Here is a 21,474-nt window from a genome sequence, read left to right on the forward strand (position 1 = left end):
GAAGTCCTCATATAGAGCTGATAGAACAGTCCTACAAGATACTGTAGTTCTTTGTCTTGGCTAAATGAGAACTGTTATCCTATGTGTTGACACTGTTATTTGTTGTAGATTCTTCGATATTGTGAAGACAGTAATTAAAAAGAAAAACCAAACAAACCCCCAAAACAAAGCATCACACACTTGAACTTTTTGCAAATACTGAGTTCTTGCAACTAAATTACCCTATCACTAGGGTAAGTTTATAAGGATGAGATATGCCATGACAGGGAAATGTATTTAAACATGAAAGCTGACCTTTATAATTGAGAACGAGCAAAACCCCCAAAATGTAGGGAGAATAATGACTTACTGCTAGGCAGCATCCCCACCCCAAATTCAGGCTGAAGTTGCTTAAGCTGGGTTTCTTACTAGAGCTTTATTAATTCTGGGAGGGCATCAGAGGGGCCCCTGATGGACTGCAAATTGCTGTGACTAGGACTTGCTAATTGTGAGTGAGTGTACCCTGGGGTGGCTGAGTTGCTGTGTTTGATTATGTAGCGGTCCTGAAAATAGTTCTTTTAAGTTGTTCTGGGATGGTTATGAGAAAGGAGGAAGTAATAAATGTAGACTGAATCCTTTGTTTATGATTTATTTGATCTCTTTCCTATCCAGAATAGAATGATGGCATCTTGGAGTCATTGTGGGAAGAATTTGTAGGCCCTGAAGGAGGGCTAAGTATCCTGTAGATAGGAGACAAGCAAAGGCCAAATTTGTTGTTGTAGATGTTGTAATTACAACATAGTTAACATTATTAGATCAGAAAGTGTAATGAGGTTTTGAATGCTCTAATATGTTCTAAGGAGTTGGATTCTGTCACTTGAAAGTATATCTGGTATAGTTCCAAAAATGCAGAGGTCCTGACAGTATGAAGCAGGTCAGAAACAAGAAGCCAAGTGAAGCATTGGTCAATGCTTTCTTTATTCAGGCACTGAATTCACAGACCTAAGAATGTTGTCATGTTCCGTTACTGCAGGTTGAACAGAGGCAGTGAAGTTCATGTGTAAGCTGTTGTGTTACAAGCAGTAAGCAGTAATGCTAAAGTGGGCTCTTGACGAGTTAAAACCACTTTGAGAAAGGGTGGAAAATATGTTCTGCAGCTTTTAGAGTAAGAAACAGAAGACGTGCTAGGCATAACAGACTAGAAAGAGATATGGACCGGTTTGTCCCTGGCTACATTGGCAAGAGTTAGTGATGGTGTAGTGTAGATTCTGCTATCTGCTTCTGAGTGGTCTGGAACTAACTTTTTTTTTTTTTCTTTCCCAACGTTTTTTGAAGTTGGACAAGCTGAACTGATGTCATCTTTCTTGTTACTGGCAGAAAGGAAGAATGTCTGCTTTCCCTTACTGTGTTGTTGACTCTTTCTTTGCTGCTTGACATTTTTACCGCTCAGAAATGTTCTGAATTTTTAGCCTTGCAAATGGCAGGTTTGTGAAACTGATGTGTGTTTGGTCTCAGCTGCAGCTCAGAAGGAAATTAATAAGATATTTAAAGTTGCTTGTGGGAGATAGCTCACTTAAAAGGCTGGACTGACCCTTGTACATCCTCATAAATAAAAAACGATGAGACTTGTAATTGAGATGACATGTTAGTATAAAGGGATTAAATTGTTTCCCAAAGCATGTTTGTTTAAATCCTTGAGATTAACTTTTAAACACCTCATCTGAAGAGTTTTGTTGGTTTTTTTTTTAGCATTTCATGTGTAGCTAATTATTTCTGAGTTAACCTGTTGATATGACTGTGGTTATTCAGAATTAATGGAGTTCAAAAACTTTGTTCATTTGTTAAAACAGGAGATGCACAACTGAATACAGTATTTCCACTGGGGACTTTGAAATAGTTACGGCTAGTTAGCATTTGACTTTGTTTTTCCCTCCAATGTGTTCTGTGTTTGCTTATTGATCTTAAAATAGTACTTCAAAAAAAGTCTATTTGGTGATTGTGCTTGCAGGTGTGTACAGTTGTAAACAGTATTTTTTGTGTGTGTGTCTTAAAATTTAGATCACTGCCCCTCCTAATCTGCTAAAATAGTAGACGGTGAAGAAGTTGTGTTGGGTGAAAAGCTTTGTAGTAACCAGCAAACCTGATACCTCACCCAGATGCATTCAGATATAGAGCAAATAATTGTTTCAGATCACTTCTGCATTCATGCATCATTTTAATACAGATAGGTGAATGTCTGTAAGGACTTCTTTGTTGTTGAAAGTTTTACGGGCTTGAAAGAAATTTCTCCTTGGCTCCTAGCCAAGGAATAAATTTTCCTGCCTGTGGAAATTGAAGGGTGGATGTTCCTAGAAAGAATTTCATGGTAAACACCAAACTCTTTGCTGTTCTGTTATTTTTTTTCATTGTGAGAATGCTGTAATTACATCAAAATACAACCCTTCTGCATGTAGATAGGCCACAGTTTAATTGTAGTGCTTCCTAGGAGGCATTGTGGTCTTCTGGGAATTTCAGATGTAACCTACACCATTACAAGAATGAAAAGTTGCATTTTAGGAAAATACAGTATGCTTCTCACCATGGGTAATTCTCCTGATTTATTTTCTAAGATCTTGCTTAGCAAGATATTAATTTGACATTTGTATAGTGGACAAAAATAGAATTTTGTTTTTAACTGATGTGTGTTTCCACAAATCTGTGAAGGCTTATTTATCTTTGACATTTCTGCTTTTCTGTACTTTTGCTCTATCTTCTACTTCTCAACTAAATTAGTATGAATCCCCCTCTTTTGATACTTCAGTCATGGGCTCTAAGAAACTGTATGATTAACTAAGCCTTGATTGTTTTTGGGTTTGGTGTGGGTTTTTTGGGTTGTTGTTTTGGGTTTTTTTGGTAGGAAAGCAGGTTGAAAACCATATCCTAGAATCCCTGCCATCCAAAAGACAAAATTGCTCAACTGTCTTTAAATGTATCTGGTTCCTGTGATTGCTTGCTCATTAATATGAATGAGTTTCTTGAATTTTAATTCTGCTGGGCTTCTTATCTAACTCAATAAATTTATGTTTCAGTACCAAGATAAAGAGGAAGTTGTTTTATGGATGAATACAGTAGGACCCTACCACAATCGCCAAGAAACATACAAATACTTCTCTCTTCCTTTCTGTGTGGGATCAAAAAAAAGCATCAGCCATTACCATGAAACCTTAGGAGAAGCACTTCAAGGAGTGGAATTAGAATTCAGTGGACTTGACATCAAATTTAAAGGTAAGCAATTGAAAGTGCATTTAGTCACTTGAAAAAATCCAAATCCCTTAAAGCTTGATTTTTGAATTAGAACTGAAAGTTTGCTGCTGTTAGCAGCTTGAGTGTATTTTATACTGTTTCTTGAAATGCCTTGGAAGGTTGTCTGATACCATTGGCTTTTCACTGTACAGCACAGTCTTAATTTATGTGCCCTTTAAGGAAGATGCTTGTAGTAAGTACATGCTTCTGCAGTAATTGGTTGCATTTTATAAAGTGAAACTAAGCTTTCTGCATATGAATGATTAAAAGTATTTTTACTGGAATTAATATTCTGAAATTATCAATTCTGACAATGTAACTTACAGGATCTGTAGTTGGGAGTAGTAAGGGCTCAATATCCCAGAGGTCTGCGTTAACACAATTACTGTATCCTGGTTACTGTCTAGTTTAAAACATCCTTACCAAAGACTTTAATATTATGGATTCTAACTCATCATATGCCAGTCAGCATGGAGCTGATCTTGTTTTCTGTTGTTTCCTGCCCTCTCCGTCTTTCTAAGAGATATTTAACTTCTCTAGCAAACACATTTCTTGGTGTTAGGGCTCGAGTCTTCAACTGCAGAATTTCTCTGTATGTTTTCTTCAATATGAGAGTCCTTTCATATAGCTGTGACTGGTAGTTACAGAGCTTCAAATAGTAACAATTCTTTTTGTCTGTATTCAATTTTAGCACTCTTATAGTTAATCTTATTTGAGTTTTCTGTGTATATGCCTTTTTTCCCCCTAGAGGGCTACACTTCATTACATCACCAGTGCTTAAGCATGGATGGAGAACTTAAACATGGTATCTCATCTGAGCATTGCAATCAGATGGGACTTAGTTTCTGTAAGTTATGAAAGCTGTATCCAAAACAGGACATCTACAATATAAGAAACTTGATAATGCTTTTATTATAAGTAGGACAAGTAGGATAAAAGATTAAAGGTTTTAAATTCTTTAGAAAGTTTTAAGTCGCATAGGGGATAGCATCTCCACATAAAAGGAATCCAAGTTGAATCTATCCTTTTAAGGAAGGAACTGTGCCTGCACAGGCACTGGCAAACAGTCCTGTTTGTAAAACTTGTAGCCCACTGAAAACTTTATTCAGTATGGGACAAATAGTTTTCCTGTTAAACTTCATAGAGTATACTTAGAAATGCAAAATGGGAAGATCAGAGATGTAGTAATTTGGCTATATTCTTCCAGGCAGACTAGGCATGATGTTAAAAACAGGCTTTTAATGGATATAGAAGAGTAGAGATTTCAGAAAAGAGTATTTCAAAAGGTGTTGGTGGCTTGCAGGTGTGACTGATGTGCCAGCAGGTGGGAAATCCCTCTTCATCCATGTCCTTTGTTGCTTTAAAAAAATCTACATATTGTTATTAATGCAGTGATGCTCTGTCCAGATTGATAATCTGTACTGGACCTGCATTGCATTTAACTCCTGAGCAAAGTGGCTGTGGGTTGGCTGCTTTCTGTGAAGCCGATGATACATGGTAGCTGATTGGTGACTAAGTAGTATACATGATCTGGGAACCTGGCCATGTGCATTTCTAGTTTTTTTCCCCTTACCATCTGTGTCTTCTGGATGAATGATGAAGTCAGTAATCTCTTTGCCATTAGCTGGCATCGAGCTGTGTCTGTATCAGGGGGTGCTATAGTATTTCCAGCAGTGGATTCACCAAGTGAAATTTGAATGGGCATCAACCCTAAATGCAAAGTGAGGCCTGGATTTGTAAATCTCAGTGTCATGTGTGGTGCCAACTCTAATGGCTTCCCTTTCCTGAATGAATGTAGCAGTATCAGTCCTGAAAATGTAATCTGTGGTCTAAAAACCTTGGGGCACTTGTTGACATGAATTGTTTGATTATTCCCTTTTCCTACTAGCCTTGGAAGCCAGCTTGATTTTTTTTAAACTTCTCCCCCCCAGTTACAAAACCTGGAGTACATTTGTTAGGTGTTTGAACAAACAAAAGTAGAAAATGCTAGTTTTCATAAGAAATAGGAGACAGAAATTCATTGCTTTCATACTAGCCAGGGACACTACTTCTCCAGGGTAATAAGAAATCACTGAAATTATGCAAAGCTGCTCTCAGCTGATTTCTTACTCTCTTGCTTCACCGATTTTTTGCTTGACTCGACGTGCTGTGCATATTTTACTTTTGACATATTGTCGTTGTCAGAGAAATAATGTTTTGTGTTGGAACAATTCTGCTTGCTGGTGCTTTTTCTGTGCAGGTGATTTGATTTGCTTTTTAAGCTTTATATTGTAGTTGGTGTATAGGAACAAGTAAGCCAAGTTTTGATGCAGATTAGAGATGTACAGTACAAATTAATTTTTTCTACTACAAATGGGTCCTTGATTCCAGTGATAACAAAAAGAGGAGAGGAGGAGATGGCATTGAAGTCAGGCAAATGGGGTTATTTTTGTTTCTAAATCTGTTGCTGCCTGAATTCTTGTAAATATGAACCTTTTCTCTTTTTTTCACTTGAAAAGGAAACATTAGGGAAGGAAATTGGGATGTGGAAGAATGATTACTAACTTGTGAATTGTAGTTGTGGGAAAATAGCTTTCTGACTGAAGAGGTGGATTAATTTTATTTCCACTGCAGCCTCTTGTACATTTTATATTAATCCTGTTTTTGTCTTCTGTCCTTTTTTCCTGCCTTCACCCTCATTGCTTTGTTTCTTCCTTTAGGGTGTTTCCCTGAAAATTACTGAGAACTTTAAAAAAGATTTTGTTTTTACAAACAGTATTCCCAGTCAGTGAGCCTCATCGTACTAGAATGGAGAGATAATATCATACACTGTTTTAGATATTTGTTATTAGTTTCATACCCTTTGTTAAAGAGATCTCAGTTTGTCCAGGTGAAGCTGCCATCAGGGTGAAATAGAAAAAGGATACTTTGAAACCTTTCTGCATGTGGAAAGGTAGAACTACAAAAGCAATTAGGTAATTGCTGTAATGGTTCCTTTGTAAATGCTCCTTTTGGTTACCTACTTGAGGATAGCCAGGAAAAGTTAGTCTTCAGCAATGTCTATTCCTCCATTTGCTGGGTTTGCCCTTGATTTGAGCCAGCTCATTAATAAATCATTAACTGTGCTTTAATTTTTTACAGATGATGTAATGCAGACCACTTACTGTGAAGTTGACTTGGACAAGGGGAGAAGAGATGCATTTGTATATGCTATCAAAAATCACTATTGGTATCAGATGTATATTGATGACTTGCCAATATGGGGTGAGTGGTATTATGCATGAACAACTTGATTGCTGCAGGAATCATATGCTAGTGGGTTTCATGGAATCATTTAATGACTAAACTTCAGTACAAGAATCTCACAAGTATGTAGAACTTATATAACCAAATCATACAAGCAAATTAAAGGATTATTACATTGAAAGAGAAGCAGGATGGCTTGTAGTACTGAATGGCAAGAACAGTGAAAAGCTGTTTTGTTTCTCAAGCACTTCTTAGGGCGAAATTCCTTAAAGTGTTCAAATGGGCAGTAATTAGGTCAGATCTAAGGTCCATGTTATTGTGTTCTTTAATAATAACTTTCATAAAAGTCTTTCAGCATTTAAACTTTGTTTGTTTTACTGCTAGCTCAAGAGCTGTTTGATTTATGGTAATTTAGTGGCTTTTAATGGTTTTGCATGTGCAGTTTAGTTATATGAAGGAGTTTCATTTTACTTGTTCTTACACAGTTCTTAAAACTGCTCTTGCCTGACTGTTATTAATCTGAGCTTGAAAGTACTTCTATCTTGGGGGAAAAAAAGTGTGTGTCCTTACTGCTGTTGTCTCCTAAGCTGTTTTTTGTAACTCCCTTGTAATCTGTGATCACATACCTAGTAAAGAGTGTTCTGCTGATTGAACTGATAGCAATCAACCAAACCTCCCAAGCCCCAAGTTCCCTGTTGTAGATAGAAACTGAAAGGAAATGAAAAGCACCACAAAATGCTCTAAAATAAGGTGTTTGTTAACTTGTGTTCTGTGAGAGAGTTAAAACCACACAAAATAAATGAAATCCCACAAAAATACAGTCCAAGCCCCATGACAAAAGTCCTTTGACAGGTAGTATGCTGAATAATGCTACCCATCATTCATTCATTCATTCATTCTGTGTTTTAGCTCTTTCTTTTATTTATTTATTGTTTTTTAAAGCAGCTATCTACTGAACAGGAGCTCCAGCCAGATATACTTGTGCTGTATTTATTATCTGTGTTTTGCTTTGTTTTGTTTAGGTGCATCTGTTTTTAAGAGTTAACATTGTAATGCTTGACAGGGAAAGTACTCATACAGTATTTGTTCTTTTCAGGCAGTTTGCTTACGGTGTGTAACAACTCTGTAGCAAGGTTTGGAGTAGGCCCTACTTAGTGTGGCACTTACTTTATTTCTGGTGCAATTTCTGCTAGGCTTTTTAGAAACATGCAAGAGTGACAGTTGTCATAATATTTTTTTATGCTTTTTGCCTTGCAACAAAAGATCAGTGGATGATTTTCCTAGACTAGTGGCAGCTATGTAGGCTTTAGACTGCCAAAGAATGGCAGATGTTAAATGAATTCTTTGGAATCCTATGTGGCAAGTTAGTCTTGGAGAATTTCTTTTTTTAGGACTGTTTTTTTCCTGATTTGGTAATATTTTTTATCACCACAAATACTGAGGAACTTACTGCACTTAGTAGGTCTTCTACACAGTGACTAAATTTTATGCACTCATTTTGCATTTTTCTGTGATTCCCTTTAAAAAAAAAAAACCTCTTGAATAGTATGCTTTGTATGCACAAGAATTCATTGCTAATGCTACAGCAAACAAACCTGCAGTACTAGGTATTGTCTTTGTATGATATTAAGGAGCTGAGTTTTAGTAGTTGTTTGGAACCAGGCTGTCAAGTTATGATACTTAACCAAAGACTGTGGCATTGTAGTGCTGGAGATAATTGTGCAAGGGTATAATCTGACATCAGGTGTGAAAGCAAGGCGCTGGTGATTTTTGATCTTTATCTCCTGGAGGCTGGATAAAACTAGAAGGACTGCAGGTTGGTCAGTAAGTATTAGCCTGGTTTTTATTTTAAAACATGTAATCAGTTCTTGATGAGCTCCTAAGAAAGGAATGGATGCCCCTGAGCTGACCAGACTGCAAGTCTGAATGAGTCTTTCTGACCACTGCCTTCCAAGGACAGTTTGGAAAACTGTGAACATAGCTATCTGTATTAATTTTAGTTTTGCTGGGACTCTGTTCAGCAGGAATGTGTCAGTGCTGCCTTAAAGCTCTGAGACCTGCTACTCACCAAACAGTTTTTATTATAAATATTTCTGTTTGAATATGGCATGAGTGGCACTGTACGCGTGGCTCCTACAGATTGCTGTTGTCTTTAACTGTGTTGTGCAGGCTTGCCTAGCACCACATAATGTGGCGGTAGAGATACTAAGGAAAACTAGTTTCTTTTGCTTGGCCGAGTGTCATTGCACAGCTGTTTAATTTCAGTAACTGGAACAAAAAACATCAGATCTACTTAACACAAGACTTAAGAGCTTCAGTAATACAATGACATCTCTGAAATACACTTAATGCTGAGCAGGGTACAATTTTTGTTTTATTAAGGCAGTATCCTGAACCAGTTACCCTCAACTTGCATTAAAAATGCCCTGTACTGAAATGTCTTTTTTGTTGCTTTGTGGAGGTTCTCACGTCAATCCACCTCACTCAGAATACCATTTCTGAGAACTCTACTAGACAGCATGCATTGTATGTGCTGTATCACCCAATCCTCTATTTTTTTCATTGTTGACTTGTAGCTAGATTAAACCAAAATTTTGTTCCCTAACAAAATGGTTAGAGTCCCCTTTTGTAGTGCTACCAAAGGAAAATAAATATTCTCTGAAGAGTTTAAAAGAAAAACATTCAGATGGTATTAATGTTTGCTGAGAATTTTAGACAACTTCTGTTTAATTCTGGTCTTACAGTAGACCACTTGCTTCTGGGCTCTTCCAGATGGATTTGTGGCACTCATCCAGTCGCCTTACAAACTTTAATTAAGCTTCTGTTTTATATTCTTCATAGTTTTCAATTTTAGTAAGGCTTACTGATGTTAAACTCATATACACAGCTCTTAATATCTGAAATTCTCCTTAGGAAATCCTCAAAATACCCAGTAAGGAAGATCCATTTTCAGTAAAGAAAGACTAGGCATAAAATAGCTTTTCTTAACTGCTGCTAACTAAAAGTAATGACTTGAAACTGCTTTTTGAGAGTTTTTGAATGTTTGCACTTAATTTCCTGACCTGAAGAATGCACTAGGTCATTTAGAGTATATTCAGATGATTCAATTTTCTCCAGAACTGCTGTCCCACGCTGCAGTGGCTGTACTTGACTGTCCTTGTTTCAGGAGACCTGCCAAAGTATATGGAGCACTGCTAGTTCCTTCCTTCAGGTAGTGATTGATCAGAATGTCCTTTTAGTAGTTTAGAGGTCTGTGTTCTCACGGGTTTAGATACTGCCATGGGAACAGATGGTGTGCCAGGTGTTAGGCTGTATGGCATAGGCACAAATTGGTGGATTTTGTTTGGATGGCATACACAAGACAACGCTGACAGATGAGCAGGAGTGAAAAACATGACAGAAAAAAGTACAGGTAATGCACAAGTGCCATTCCATCATATACCTGCTGCTTCTAGACAGCCTGTTTCATATCCTTCACCTACTTGTTCTTCCACTCCCCCTCACCCTGAGTAGCTTGACTGCTGTTTTTATGTGTTCTTTTGTATGATGGCCTTGACATTCACAGTCTAAAAGTGTCATCTTTCACATGGTGACTGCAGGCTTGACCTTTTTATTTCCTCAGCATACTATGTTCTCTGAAAATTTTCTGTAGTAGATTAGACATTTTTCAGTAATTTATTGAGAAGTAAGAACTTGATCATGGCCAGTATTGGGTTCAGTTGAGTTCTGATGCTCCAGGAACATCTAAGCAGCTTTCCATGTTGGAAGTAATAACATTTTTCAAATAAATAACTTTCTGATTTTTTTAGTAAAAGTAGCAGAGTAGTTAAAAACTATCATTCTTGGCAAGTACGAGATGCCTGTGCGCAAATGAGAGCAAAAAGCATATGTTGGGCAGTCAGCTAATGAGGAATACAGAGTGAAGTCAAATTATTAAGAGGAAGAAAAATGAGTGAAAGGAAACTACAGAGGTCTTGGCTGAGTTCTGTTCAGGGAAATTGAATTCAGCTAGTCACCTATCTGGTAAGAGTTCCAAATAAAACTAAGGAACTGTTGTTGTATCTTCTGCTTCTTCTGAAGTGTTTGTAGCTAGCTGCATGTTTTTTTTCCTCTAATGCCGTTAAAAAAATGTTTCTTGCAAATACCTGTGGTTTGAAGGTGTAATCCAGGTATTACAGCTGAAAAGAAGAGCATGAAAGGTCAGCTGTGTTCTGTTTACTGTAGTTGTGTTGCTTCTTCAGCTGGCAAAAATGTCATAATGCATATTAAAAAAAAAAGGATTCAGAATATTTGAAAAGCATACCTCTAATAGGTGCTTGCACTTGTTTCCTATGCAGGCATTGTTGGAGAAGCAGATGAAAATGGAGAAGACTATTACCTTTGGACTTACAAGAAGCTTGAAATTGGTTACAATGGAAATAGAATTGTAGATGTCAATCTGACTAGTGAAGGAAAGGTGAAATTGGTACCAAACACAAAAATCCAGATGTCATATTCAGTAAGTAACTTGGTGATGCATCTGTAATAAGAAACTCTGCATGGCAAAATATCTCAAAAATAGGAAGTTGTGTACTGTTGTGGTTTAAGCTTTTCCTGGAGCCCAAAAGCTGAATGGAACAGATTTAGGTTGCCTCCCCTTTTCATGGTAGGGAAAGTTAGGCAGGAGGAGAGGTGAGGTGTAAAACAACCAAAGAACAGCCTTGCACCGATTTGGGAGTAAAAAATGTAAGTTTAACAAAAAATAAAAGATATTTAAGTAAAAGGGAGGTTACAGGGGTATAAGAAAAAGGGATAAATAAAAATATATACAAAACCAGCTAGCAAAGGATTCTCTGGATGGAAGGTGGATTCTCTTTGGATGCAGTCCCCTTAGGTGTCTGGAGCTGTGTGGAGCTGGACCAGCCATGTGGTTAACAGCTCACAGGAACAGCGGAAGAGTGTTGGAGAGCCGAGGACAGGAGAAAAAGGGCTGAGGCAGCAAGTTGAGGATAGGAAGTGGGAGTGGAATAAACTTTGACTGGGGCACCCCTTCCTGGGGGATGGGGTGGGGTGTGTGTGCCCAACTGGGTCAGGTTTGTTTTTCCAGCACGCTTCTCCTGGGCTGGGCTTAACCCAGCACGTGTACCTGCACATCCAGCTATGTTAGAGGAAGATGCATCTTCACTACTTAAAATATTTTTGCATTACTGAAAAACCTTGGTAGTTTTATTAATAATAAAGGTAAAATGATGGCTTTTGAAACAGTTCAAACAAACTGACGCTTCTGTAATCTGCAGAAAAATGTTTTGGTGGGAATGGAAGATGTCCCAAAAGGTATGGAGATTAGAGGTGTAGAGGACCCCCCAGTAGATAGGCATTTTTATAATGTTTGGAGCTCTGATACTTGCATTATAGATTTGAACTGGATGCACAGCTAGGACCAAAACCCACTGTTGGCCTTCATACTTTGCAAGCAGTCAGTATCAAAGCTTATTTTGTTTCTGTAATTCCCGTAGAAATGCATCCTATTTATGTAACTCTATTAGTAAGGTTTTCTCTGAAGCCCTCTGCCATTATATTGAATGTCTGTGATAAAAGATAATGAATAAACAGTGTTTGCTAATCTGACTTGTCAGTTTTGGTTTTTTTTTGATGTTCCTTACATCTGTAGTGGTTCACATCTTGTTGCTTTTCTACAGTGTTAGCAGTAGGTGTCAGCATAGGATTTTATTTCAGAAGGTATACTTGGCACTATTACATTTGTCGTGTGCTGAATAAGTTGTATAGTTTGTAGTGCAGGTAATTGGTTTTTTTATATATGCTTTCTAGAATGGCATTTACACTGATGTCTCTATTTCTACTGCAAAATTAATAGAGGAAAATTTGAAATTTTCTATTTCAACTTCCACCAGCATTGTGAAGGGGAAATCTCTGCAAATTTTGAGGTGTGCAGGACTAAGCAGCTGCCAGGAATGAAAAGTAACATTAGGTATTCCCTTAAAACACTTCAGAGTGTCCAGAGCTCAAGACTTACCTATCCAATTCTGTTGACACCAGTGGGCAATTGCTTTGCTGGCATGTGTGTGGTGTTAGTCTCTGGTGGATTTGTTCTAAGCAGTGCTTCTTAAATGGCAGATGCTCTAATAAGAAATGTATCTGCTTAAAACAATGTTGAAAGCTATTAATGTTTAGAACTAATCTTGAACAAGGCTGTACTTTGAACTGAAGAATACTGCTCGCTTTGAGGTATGATATTAATACTTGAGCCTTGGTGTTTTCAATCTGTCTCAGGGCTGTTGTGAGTGATACTCAGTCAACATTTATGTTCATTCTTCTAGAGTGAATAAGAGAAAATCTGTTGGCAAGGATAGTACCTTGTCACGTATTTTAAAAAGATAGGCACATCTGTTTTAGGGTTACTAAAAATCCTAATAGTTCTTCATCTCGGCATGCTTTTGAAAAAATCTTAGTGTAGATGTGTTTAATTTCTGAAATTGCATTTAAAAAATGAGGCAAATCTTGCAAGACAATCTGAAAAGTACTTTGTGCTACCATAGTAGCACCATATGTATCATCATTAGTATGATTAAATCTTACAAATCAGTCCTCTGTGCAGCTACTGGAGTAACTGATGGCAGTAATATGCTGTTACTCTGTGATAGTATGGCCATAAATTCATACATATACTGGTTTTAGTGTTATTTATTGGCAGTTCAAGTGTCTAGTTTGAAGAATTCTTCCAGATCTTTGGCTGCAGCTTTCAGCTTGTACCTTTTAAAATTTTAATGCTTGTCTTTTAGGGTCCAGCTTGTTCCCTTTTATCCAGTTCCCTTCCAGCCATCTTCTCTCTCAATATATGCCCTTTTCTCTCCTTTTGGCAACTGTTTTAAATCTGCTCTGATAATCCTTCCTTCTAGATGCTAGAGGATTTTTTGGGAACTGTACTCAAGAGTATTTAGGTACAGATGGTTTCACTGAATACCAGTCTCAGTGCATGGCAGCAACTCAGCTGCTGTTGGGGGAGCAGAAGTAAGAGGATGTTGTCATTGCTTAGTGATGCACTGATGATGTTCTGCACAAGCCTCTTTTCATACAGTGCAGCACATGGAAATGTTGAGAAAAGGGAGTGTACTGTCAGCAAAAATAAAGAAAAAGCAACCCACTTTGGAAGAATGTGCTGCTTTCTAGAACATCATTCTTGAACATATTTAATTAATGTGTTCTCTAAACTTTGTTTTCTAAACTTTGTTCTAAACTCTAAACTTTGTTCTCTAAACTTTGTTCTGAAAATTTGGGGAAATTTGGGAGGTGTTGCTTCATCATTTTACAAATATCTAATGTGGGACATAAAAATCTTTGAATTACTCATTTGATAAAAACTGAGAATTAGGGTCAGTTGATGGATTTTGATTTTGGCACTTTCATCATGAGTATCCTTAGGAGCTCCTATAACCTTGAAAAGTGTATGTTTGACAGCTAGAAGTTAGCATCTTTGAGCTGTGCTGAGGCAGTGCCAGACTGATTCTTTCTTGTTCTTGGTTGTAAGCATAGGCAGGATTAGATCCATGTGGCAAGGTGGCTGACGTTCATTGCATGTCTGACATGTAGATAATCAGTCTTTAAGAACAGTAGTCCATTGTTTTTGTCAAAACCTAGGCTCATATTGAAGAAAACATCTAGATTGGATGATTTTAAAAATGTAGTTTGAGTTTCTGCATGTGAGTATAGCTGAAAATACTCTGATGACCTTTTCAAGTATAAATATTTCTCTCTTTAGGTGAAATGGAAGAAATCAGATGTGAAGTTTGAAGACCGATTTGACAAGTACCTTGACCCATCTTTCTTTCAGCACAGAGTATGTATTGTTCTAAGACAAGCTTAAAAAATGCCCCTCCAAAATGGTTGCTTTACTTCAGAATGTGTCATGGAATCTTTGGATGTCCCAAGTGTTTTGGGACAATGAAACAGGCAAGTCTACGACTGCAGGTCTTGCTGCTCAAGCAGGATGGCTCCTTTTGGAGTGCTTCAGTAAATGTGTAGGCAGTCTTCAAGCCTGCAGCAAATGCAAAGCAGCTCAAGAAAATACTTTCACATGATAAGAAGCTATAAAGTTTCAGGGACATGACCATACATCTTGTATGCTGAATAACTGCAATTGGTCACAGGTACACTATTTTTCTGAAGAAAATGGAAAGCAAAAAGCATTAGCCTAAATCAGCTGGTGGTATCAGTTGTGATGGGTTAAGCTTGTGGTTATCATTTCTGTAAGAATGTTCTACTGAGCTATGCTGTTTTCTGAAATGAGAGGTTTTGGTCATCAGAAGATGCACTTGTCAGAGTCAAAATACTGCTGCTGCACATATTGGTCCTGTCCAAGGCAATGGTTCCTTTTGGGTGTTGGCTGTGAAAATCTCTTTTACTACTTAAACCTCTTACCTAGAAAAGCAGCCATAATTCCTTTACCAAGTGAGTATGTGCAGCTAGTTGCTCAAACTCTGCTGGTGTTTAGCTAAGCTGTGGTAACTTCATTGAGAGCAAGCTTGAGTGTTGAAAAGCTTTATGGGTGGTGGTTTACAAGCCAGTTTTAATGGGCCTTTGTGCAAATGTGGCATTATTTACAATCTGGTTTTATTGTTACTTAGCTAATGCTGACAAGCTGTCCTGCTGGGAACAATTTATCCTTATTAGAAAAACTTCGAAACACATTTACAGTTCCAAACCTTAGGGATGTGTTTTCTCTTTGTAGATTCACTGGTTTTCAATTTTCAATTCTTTTATGATGGTGATCTTTCTGGTTGGCCTAGTGTCTATGATATTAATGAGAACTTTGCGAAAAGATTATGCAAGATACAGCAAGGAGGAAGAAATGGATGATATGGTAAGATCCACATTCAGACCCTTTTCCTCTTAAGGATTATTTTCTCTTTGTATATTCATTGTCTTAGCAGCTGTGAATGGCTTTCTTCAGTTGGACAGGAAACTGCCCTATGTGAGTCTTGAGAGTGGTGCTAGCTTTCTTTACATGATCCTAGGTCACACCCCAAAATTTTGTCTGTAGTCACTGTGTTAATGTTCATATTCATGCTTAGGTTAAACAAGGTCCATTATGAGTGTGGTAATAGAGGCCCTGTGTATACTTCTAAGCACTTCAGAGGGATTTAGGGACAGGGAGGGAATCTGATAGGTTTTACTGGATTATGCATTCAGGTAGTAGTTTTTGTTGTTTTCATAAGCACCTGAAAAGTAAACTTTTAGATTTGATGCATTCAGAACAGCAGAGATTTGTGCCCTTGAAGTTACTTCAATAAATCAGACCTTTCCTTTATACCTAGCTCATGTATTTGTCATTAATTGTCGTGACTAGATTTAAATTTTTGTTGTTGTTGTTCCTAGGACAGAGATCTAGGTGATGAGTATGGGTGGAAGCAGGTCCATGGAGATGTGTTTAGACCATCCAGTCACCCTCTAATATTTTCATCGCTTATTGGTTCTGGTTGTCAGATTTTTGCTGTGTCTCTTATAGTCATTGTTGTTGCAATGATAGAAGATTTATATACAGAGTAAGTATAATTGTCCCATGTCTTCTGAATATAAAAGCTTAAATGAACAAAATTACAAATTGAATATTCTAACTGGCCTGGAAAGAAGTGTTTATTGTTAGTCTTGAGATAGATGTAGTATTGAGAAGGACTTAAAAAAAGTTGCAATGCAACTTTGTCCTACTCTTATCATGGGAGTTGGTATCCTTTAATTTTACTCTTAATGGTTGCTTTTTACATGATTCATTATGAAAGTAGATTGTTGCTCTTCAGCATTACAGGTAGGTAGTATGGAAATTAAATATTAAAAGATACATATTTTGCTCCTGGTTTCTTCTGGAGTGATAAGATATATTACTATATTTCTTACTCTCATTTCCTTGTGGTGTGCTGTCTCGTGAGTAGTCCTGTTTACAGCTGACTATGCATTAAGCCAATTTTACCAGCAAGTTTTACCAGGAACAGAAATGTGTTTTCTTAACATTGTTTAGAACAGATACTGCTCATCCTGTGTTGTATGTAAAATCTCCAGCAACAGGTAGGTTGTGATCCTGACTGGAGGGAATTAATTTAGAGCAGACAAATAGTACTCAAATTTAACACACCACTTACGGTTCAGCTAGTTGTCTTCCTTTACCTCTTATGTGCTTGAGTTTCTTGGTGACTTGACTTCATCTCTTTCTGTAATGGTGGTACTTTGGGTACTGGTGGGATTGATTTATTTATTCTAACAAGTGCTTTGTTGTAAGCAAAGATGAAGATTTCAAACCTCTGTTCTATTTTCCCTATAAGTATTGATTTTAACAAGTTGTAATACTTCTCATGTGCCACTAGAGAGAACTCTTGTTTTTTAATTTACCTGCCTTTTAATGGTGTGTTTAAAAAGCCACTCTGTAGTACCAGTATCATGGCATATATTAATTTTTCATGTGGTGCTATTCTGCCTGCCATGTGCCACATTTCTGTATAGACTTACACACACATTTTTAATTGTATGGCCTGCCAGCCCTTTAAGGGAGGCAATGAAACCATTTCAGAATGTGCACTGTAGGGAAGCTGTAAGTTAATAACAGCAATTGTAAAATGTGCCAGAACAGTAGTTTTAAAAAAAAATATGTGTGCACTTAGTCTTTTGTTGTAATAGGTCTTTTTATCTCCTTTAGAGTGAATTTAATTCTGTATGTGTAATGGAACAATGGACTAAATCTGGTGCAGGCATTTCTAATATTTAGGAAAATAGTGATGTGCGTGAAAAAAGCTGTAAACCAGAATTGCAGGAATGATTGCCTGTCAGTGTTCTTCAGGTCTGGCATCACACAGCTGAAGCCAACTAGAAGTCTCTTAGTGAAATTTGTTCGTGCCAGCTATTGTGTTATTAATACCAGTTTGTATTTTGAGATGTTTTTCCATTAGAATATTTGAAACATAAATGAGGAAGCTCAAGAACAGAAAAATTTGAGATAATTTGAGATTAATGTCTACTGATCATTTTACAGATAGCTTGGGTTTAGTTGTGTCAGTCTAGACTATCCATGGTCTTTGGGGATTTCACATGTGTTTCTAATTATAGGAGCTCTTATAATTAATTTCTGTCTAACCATTAGCTTTCCAAAATGGAAGCAAATGTTAGTTTAACACTCCTTTACCATGCGTGTGACTCACAGGTTTATTTGCTTAGTTGAAGCCGTGCAGTCATGGAAGCTGGTTCTACCAAAGATTGTTTCTTTGAGTGGGGCAGACATCCAGTAATGGTTCATCAAAAGCCAAAATGCCTATAGTCTGGAATTTCTCAGGACAACCAATTTGAAGAAAATGCAGTGAGCTCTCTGAAAACCCTGTGCTGCTTTTTGCTATTGAAGAGCAACAGAAGGGCATGGAGAAATAGCTCTGTTCATGACCAACATTTTTGTCTTGCTATTCTTAGACACGATTTTTACAAATCTATTTGGAGATGGCTTTGTGATTTAGAATTGTTCAACTTTGCCTGTAAAATTTCAGAAAAATTGTGCCAACATTTAATGAGGCCATAATTTAAAAATGACTAAGCTCTTCTGGTTTGACTACTCTATGCTGATTTGTGGCTTCATTATTGTATTTATAGTTTCTAATTTGGGTTTTCTCATTTTCTGTAAGATGAACACTTTTAAAAGTTAGTTTCTGAGGGATGGCAGAAACCTCATTCACAATTATAGTATCTTTTTGTTAATACTGGCCTTAAGTAAAGAGGATCTTTAATCTGCAGTAGTTGAATCTTACACATAATGTACGTCATGTGAATAGTTCAGGACGCAAGGTATATGCATCCAAATGTCAGAGGATTTTGATCAGAGGTGAGATTTTGTACTCCAGCGAAGATAAATGCAAGTTAAGAAAGAGTGCAGTGTCTTAGAGCTTTCTCCCAAACTGAATTAGACTTTCCCAGAAGCTTTGGATACAAACTGTTCTCGTGCAGATTTTGCAATGTAAGCTTTTAAAAATGTTTACATTATTAAATGTTATTATAATATTAAATAAAAAAATAACTGTTTCTGTTAAATGTGTGTATTTTATGGTCATCTTTTGCACTAATACAATTTTCTGTTTCATTTACCAAAAAAAATCACTTCTTGTAGGAGAGGATCAATGCTTAGTACAGCTATATTTGTTTATGCTGCAACATCACCAGTGAATGGATATTTTGGAGGAAGCCTTTATGCGAGACAAGGAGGTAAATTGCTGTCATGATTCACCTTTTTCATTCCCTTGTTAAATGGAGAAGTTACTGTTTTCTGCTTTGCACCAGTTTATAAAATGTCTTCCTGGAGCTGGGTCATTCAGATGCCATCCATTAAATGCTTAATAAACATAAAATATTTTGAGTATATACATAACTTGTTATTTCCTGTTTGATACTGGCTGCATTTTCTAACTAAATATAGCTGAAGTCTTTTGTTAGTCTAACAGTAGCAAGAGCTAAAGAACTGTTACCAGTTGTGTCTTACGAATTGCTTGTTACACTCTTGTGTGTAATCCTTTGCCTCGTGACATCCAGAGTGTAATAGTCTCTCTTCCATAACATGCCGTTAAATAGTTCATCTTATCTTCTCCAGATGACTTCTGCATAGCCCTCCTTTACAGATACCTGGGGGGCTATGTTTGCCAACAGAGAAAGGCTTAGTGTACCATAGTTAATAGACCATTAATTGTGGATGGGGAAAACTCTGGATAACATCTTTTAAAGAAGGTTGTAAGACTGTTCTGTATTCTGGTATGTGCTCTGCCTTATATAGAGCAAATTCAAAATGAGTATCAATAGAGAGCAGAAGCCAAATAAAATCGACGTAAGAGATGTGGACAGGCTATCTTCAAGTGCTTCCCACTATGCCTCTGAGCTATGACCAATTGCATCCTTGCAGTCCACCAGTTCCCTGTGCTGCACTAAAAGAATAATCAATATCTATTATCTTCTACAGTGCTTTAGGAAAAAAAAACCCTCTGATAAGTTTGCAAAAGAAAATTGTATTCTTCAGGCACGACATACTTGGTAGTATTCAGTCTCAACTGCATGCTAATCTGCTCTGAATTTGGAGGTTAAATGTTTCTTTTCATGGAGTTTATATGTAAACCTAGTGATTTGTAGAAAAACAGGTTTGAGTAAATTAGGGTTGCTGTTATAAAATGTACTGTGCTGTATAGTTGAGCTAGATTTGTAGGTGGGTTTTTTGTTGTTGTGTTTTTTGTTTTGGTTTTCCTACAGATCAAATGTGCCAAACCATGACATGCTGATTACGTTGGCTAATGGTGGAAAAGCAGATGGTCTTGAAAAGCATATGCTAGTTTTCTGGGGTTTATTTAGTGTATATTACAGGTGCATTTATGATGTATTAGATTTACATAATGCTGGTTAGGAATATAGAAACTAAACGAAACACCAACAATGGAAATTCTTTAGATATTGACCAAGAGGGGATTTTTGAGCTCCTCAGAGTCCTCAAACTTTGTAATGACAGCTAATAAGTGTTACTGTTTCATTTGTGCCTGAGCTGAGAAATTGCTTTCCTTCTATCTTTTCTGCTGTTGAAGGTGGCAGATCTGCTGTATATTAAATACTGTGGCATTTTGTTTTATGCCAGGGATAGGCAGTTCCTGTGTGCGCTCAGTGTGTGAGCAGGGTCTTGTTACAGGGCCAGCTCTGCTGTCTCTGTCTCTACTAAACTGAAAGTTACATATACACTTATATTTCATGCTATGTGTTTTTTGGCCAGCTTAGTCAGCATGTGCTGTTCTTCAGCTGAAATGTTCTTACACTGTATTTCCTTTCTTGTCTTTTCATCTAGCCTAATAGATAGATTCATATGCTGCATCTTGTGAGTTGTCAGGAATCAAGTGAAACTGTTAGTTGGCTTTTGTATTGGTGTATTTGTTTCTTATTGCTTTCCTTTTGAGGGGAAGAAGTCAAACATCTAGATTCCAGAGAGCCTGCTGCTGACTGTTTAAACAAAGTAGCACTGTATCTCACCAATCCTCTTGGAATTTTCCTTACAGGAAGGCGATGGATAAAGCAGATGTTTATTGGAGCCTTCCTTATTCCAGCAATGGTGTGTGGAACTGCCTTCTTCATTAACTTCATTGCCATCTATTATCATGCTTCAAGAGCTATACCCTTTGGAACCATGGTGAGTGATTTTACTGGAGAATTTAAACATCACTGTAGACACAGGAGAGCTACATTTTATTCTAAATAAAATTGAGAGTCATAGCTTTAGCTTCCTAGTTAGAAATTTATTCTGGGAGGTATTTAAGGTGCTTCATGTAAAATTCATTTTAATAACTGTGTCATCAGCTGCTAAATGCCAACAATAGTCTTCTCTCTGCTTAAAATGACACTTTTGCTTTGTATTCAAGCTTAATGTTATAGCAGCATGGGAAGTTAGCAACTTGAATTCTCTTTTGATGGCCGGTGCAAACTGGGTATAATCTAAAATACAATACAAAAGGGTTCAAAGTGAAAGCTACTTCCAAACTATTGGAGTCAAGCAGAAAAAAAATAAAAATAAAAGATCAGGCAACAGTATGAAATGGAATGTCCTCAGATCTTTGTCCAGGTCTGAAGTCTTCAGAACAAGACAGACATCAACCTGTTGGAGTGAGCCCAGAGGAGGGCTATAAAAACGATGAGATGGCTGGAGCAGCTCTCCTGTGAAGAAAGGCTGAGAGACCTGGGGTTGTACAGCCTGGAGAAGAAAAGGCTCTGTGAGATCTTATTGTGGCCATTCAGTAATTAAAGGAAGCCTGTAAGAAAGATGGGGACAAGTCCTTTTAGCAGGGCCTGTTATGATGGGGCCAGAAATGATGATTTTAAACTAAAAGAAGGTAGATTTAGACTAAAATATAAGGAGGAATTCTTAGGCTGTGGATGGTGAAACACTGGCACAGTTGGCCTAGAAAGGTAGTAGATTCTCCATCCCTGGAAAAAAGTTAAGTCATTTTG

At 37.2% G+C, this 21,474-nt stretch overlaps 1 protein-coding gene across 1 annotated transcript in view; it reads left to right on the plus strand.

Annotated features, from left to right (window-relative positions):
• TM9SF3 (transmembrane 9 superfamily member 3) overlaps window positions 1-21,474 on the plus strand; it is a 41,103-nt gene that overhangs the window by 6,472 nt on the left and 13,157 nt on the right. The window contains exons 2-9 of the mRNA XM_068139755.1: window positions 3,048-3,243; window positions 6,382-6,504; window positions 10,824-10,984; window positions 14,243-14,320; window positions 15,212-15,343; window positions 15,859-16,025; window positions 18,617-18,711; window positions 20,529-20,659. Of these exons, the coding sequence (XP_067995856.1) occupies window positions 3,048-3,243; window positions 6,382-6,504; window positions 10,824-10,984; window positions 14,243-14,320; window positions 15,212-15,343; window positions 15,859-16,025; window positions 18,617-18,711; window positions 20,529-20,659 (1,083 nt within the window). The remainder of the gene's footprint in view (window positions 1-3,047; window positions 3,244-6,381; window positions 6,505-10,823; window positions 10,985-14,242; window positions 14,321-15,211; window positions 15,344-15,858; window positions 16,026-18,616; window positions 18,712-20,528; window positions 20,660-21,474) is intronic.

The sequence above is a fragment of the Melanerpes formicivorus genome, unplaced genomic scaffold, assembly GCF_026170545.1.
Source record: "Melanerpes formicivorus ecotype bairdi unplaced genomic scaffold, bMelFor1.0.p_v2 SCAF_6, whole genome shotgun sequence".
In the NCBI taxonomy this organism is placed as follows: domain Eukaryota; kingdom Metazoa; phylum Chordata; class Aves; order Piciformes; family Picidae; genus Melanerpes; species Melanerpes formicivorus.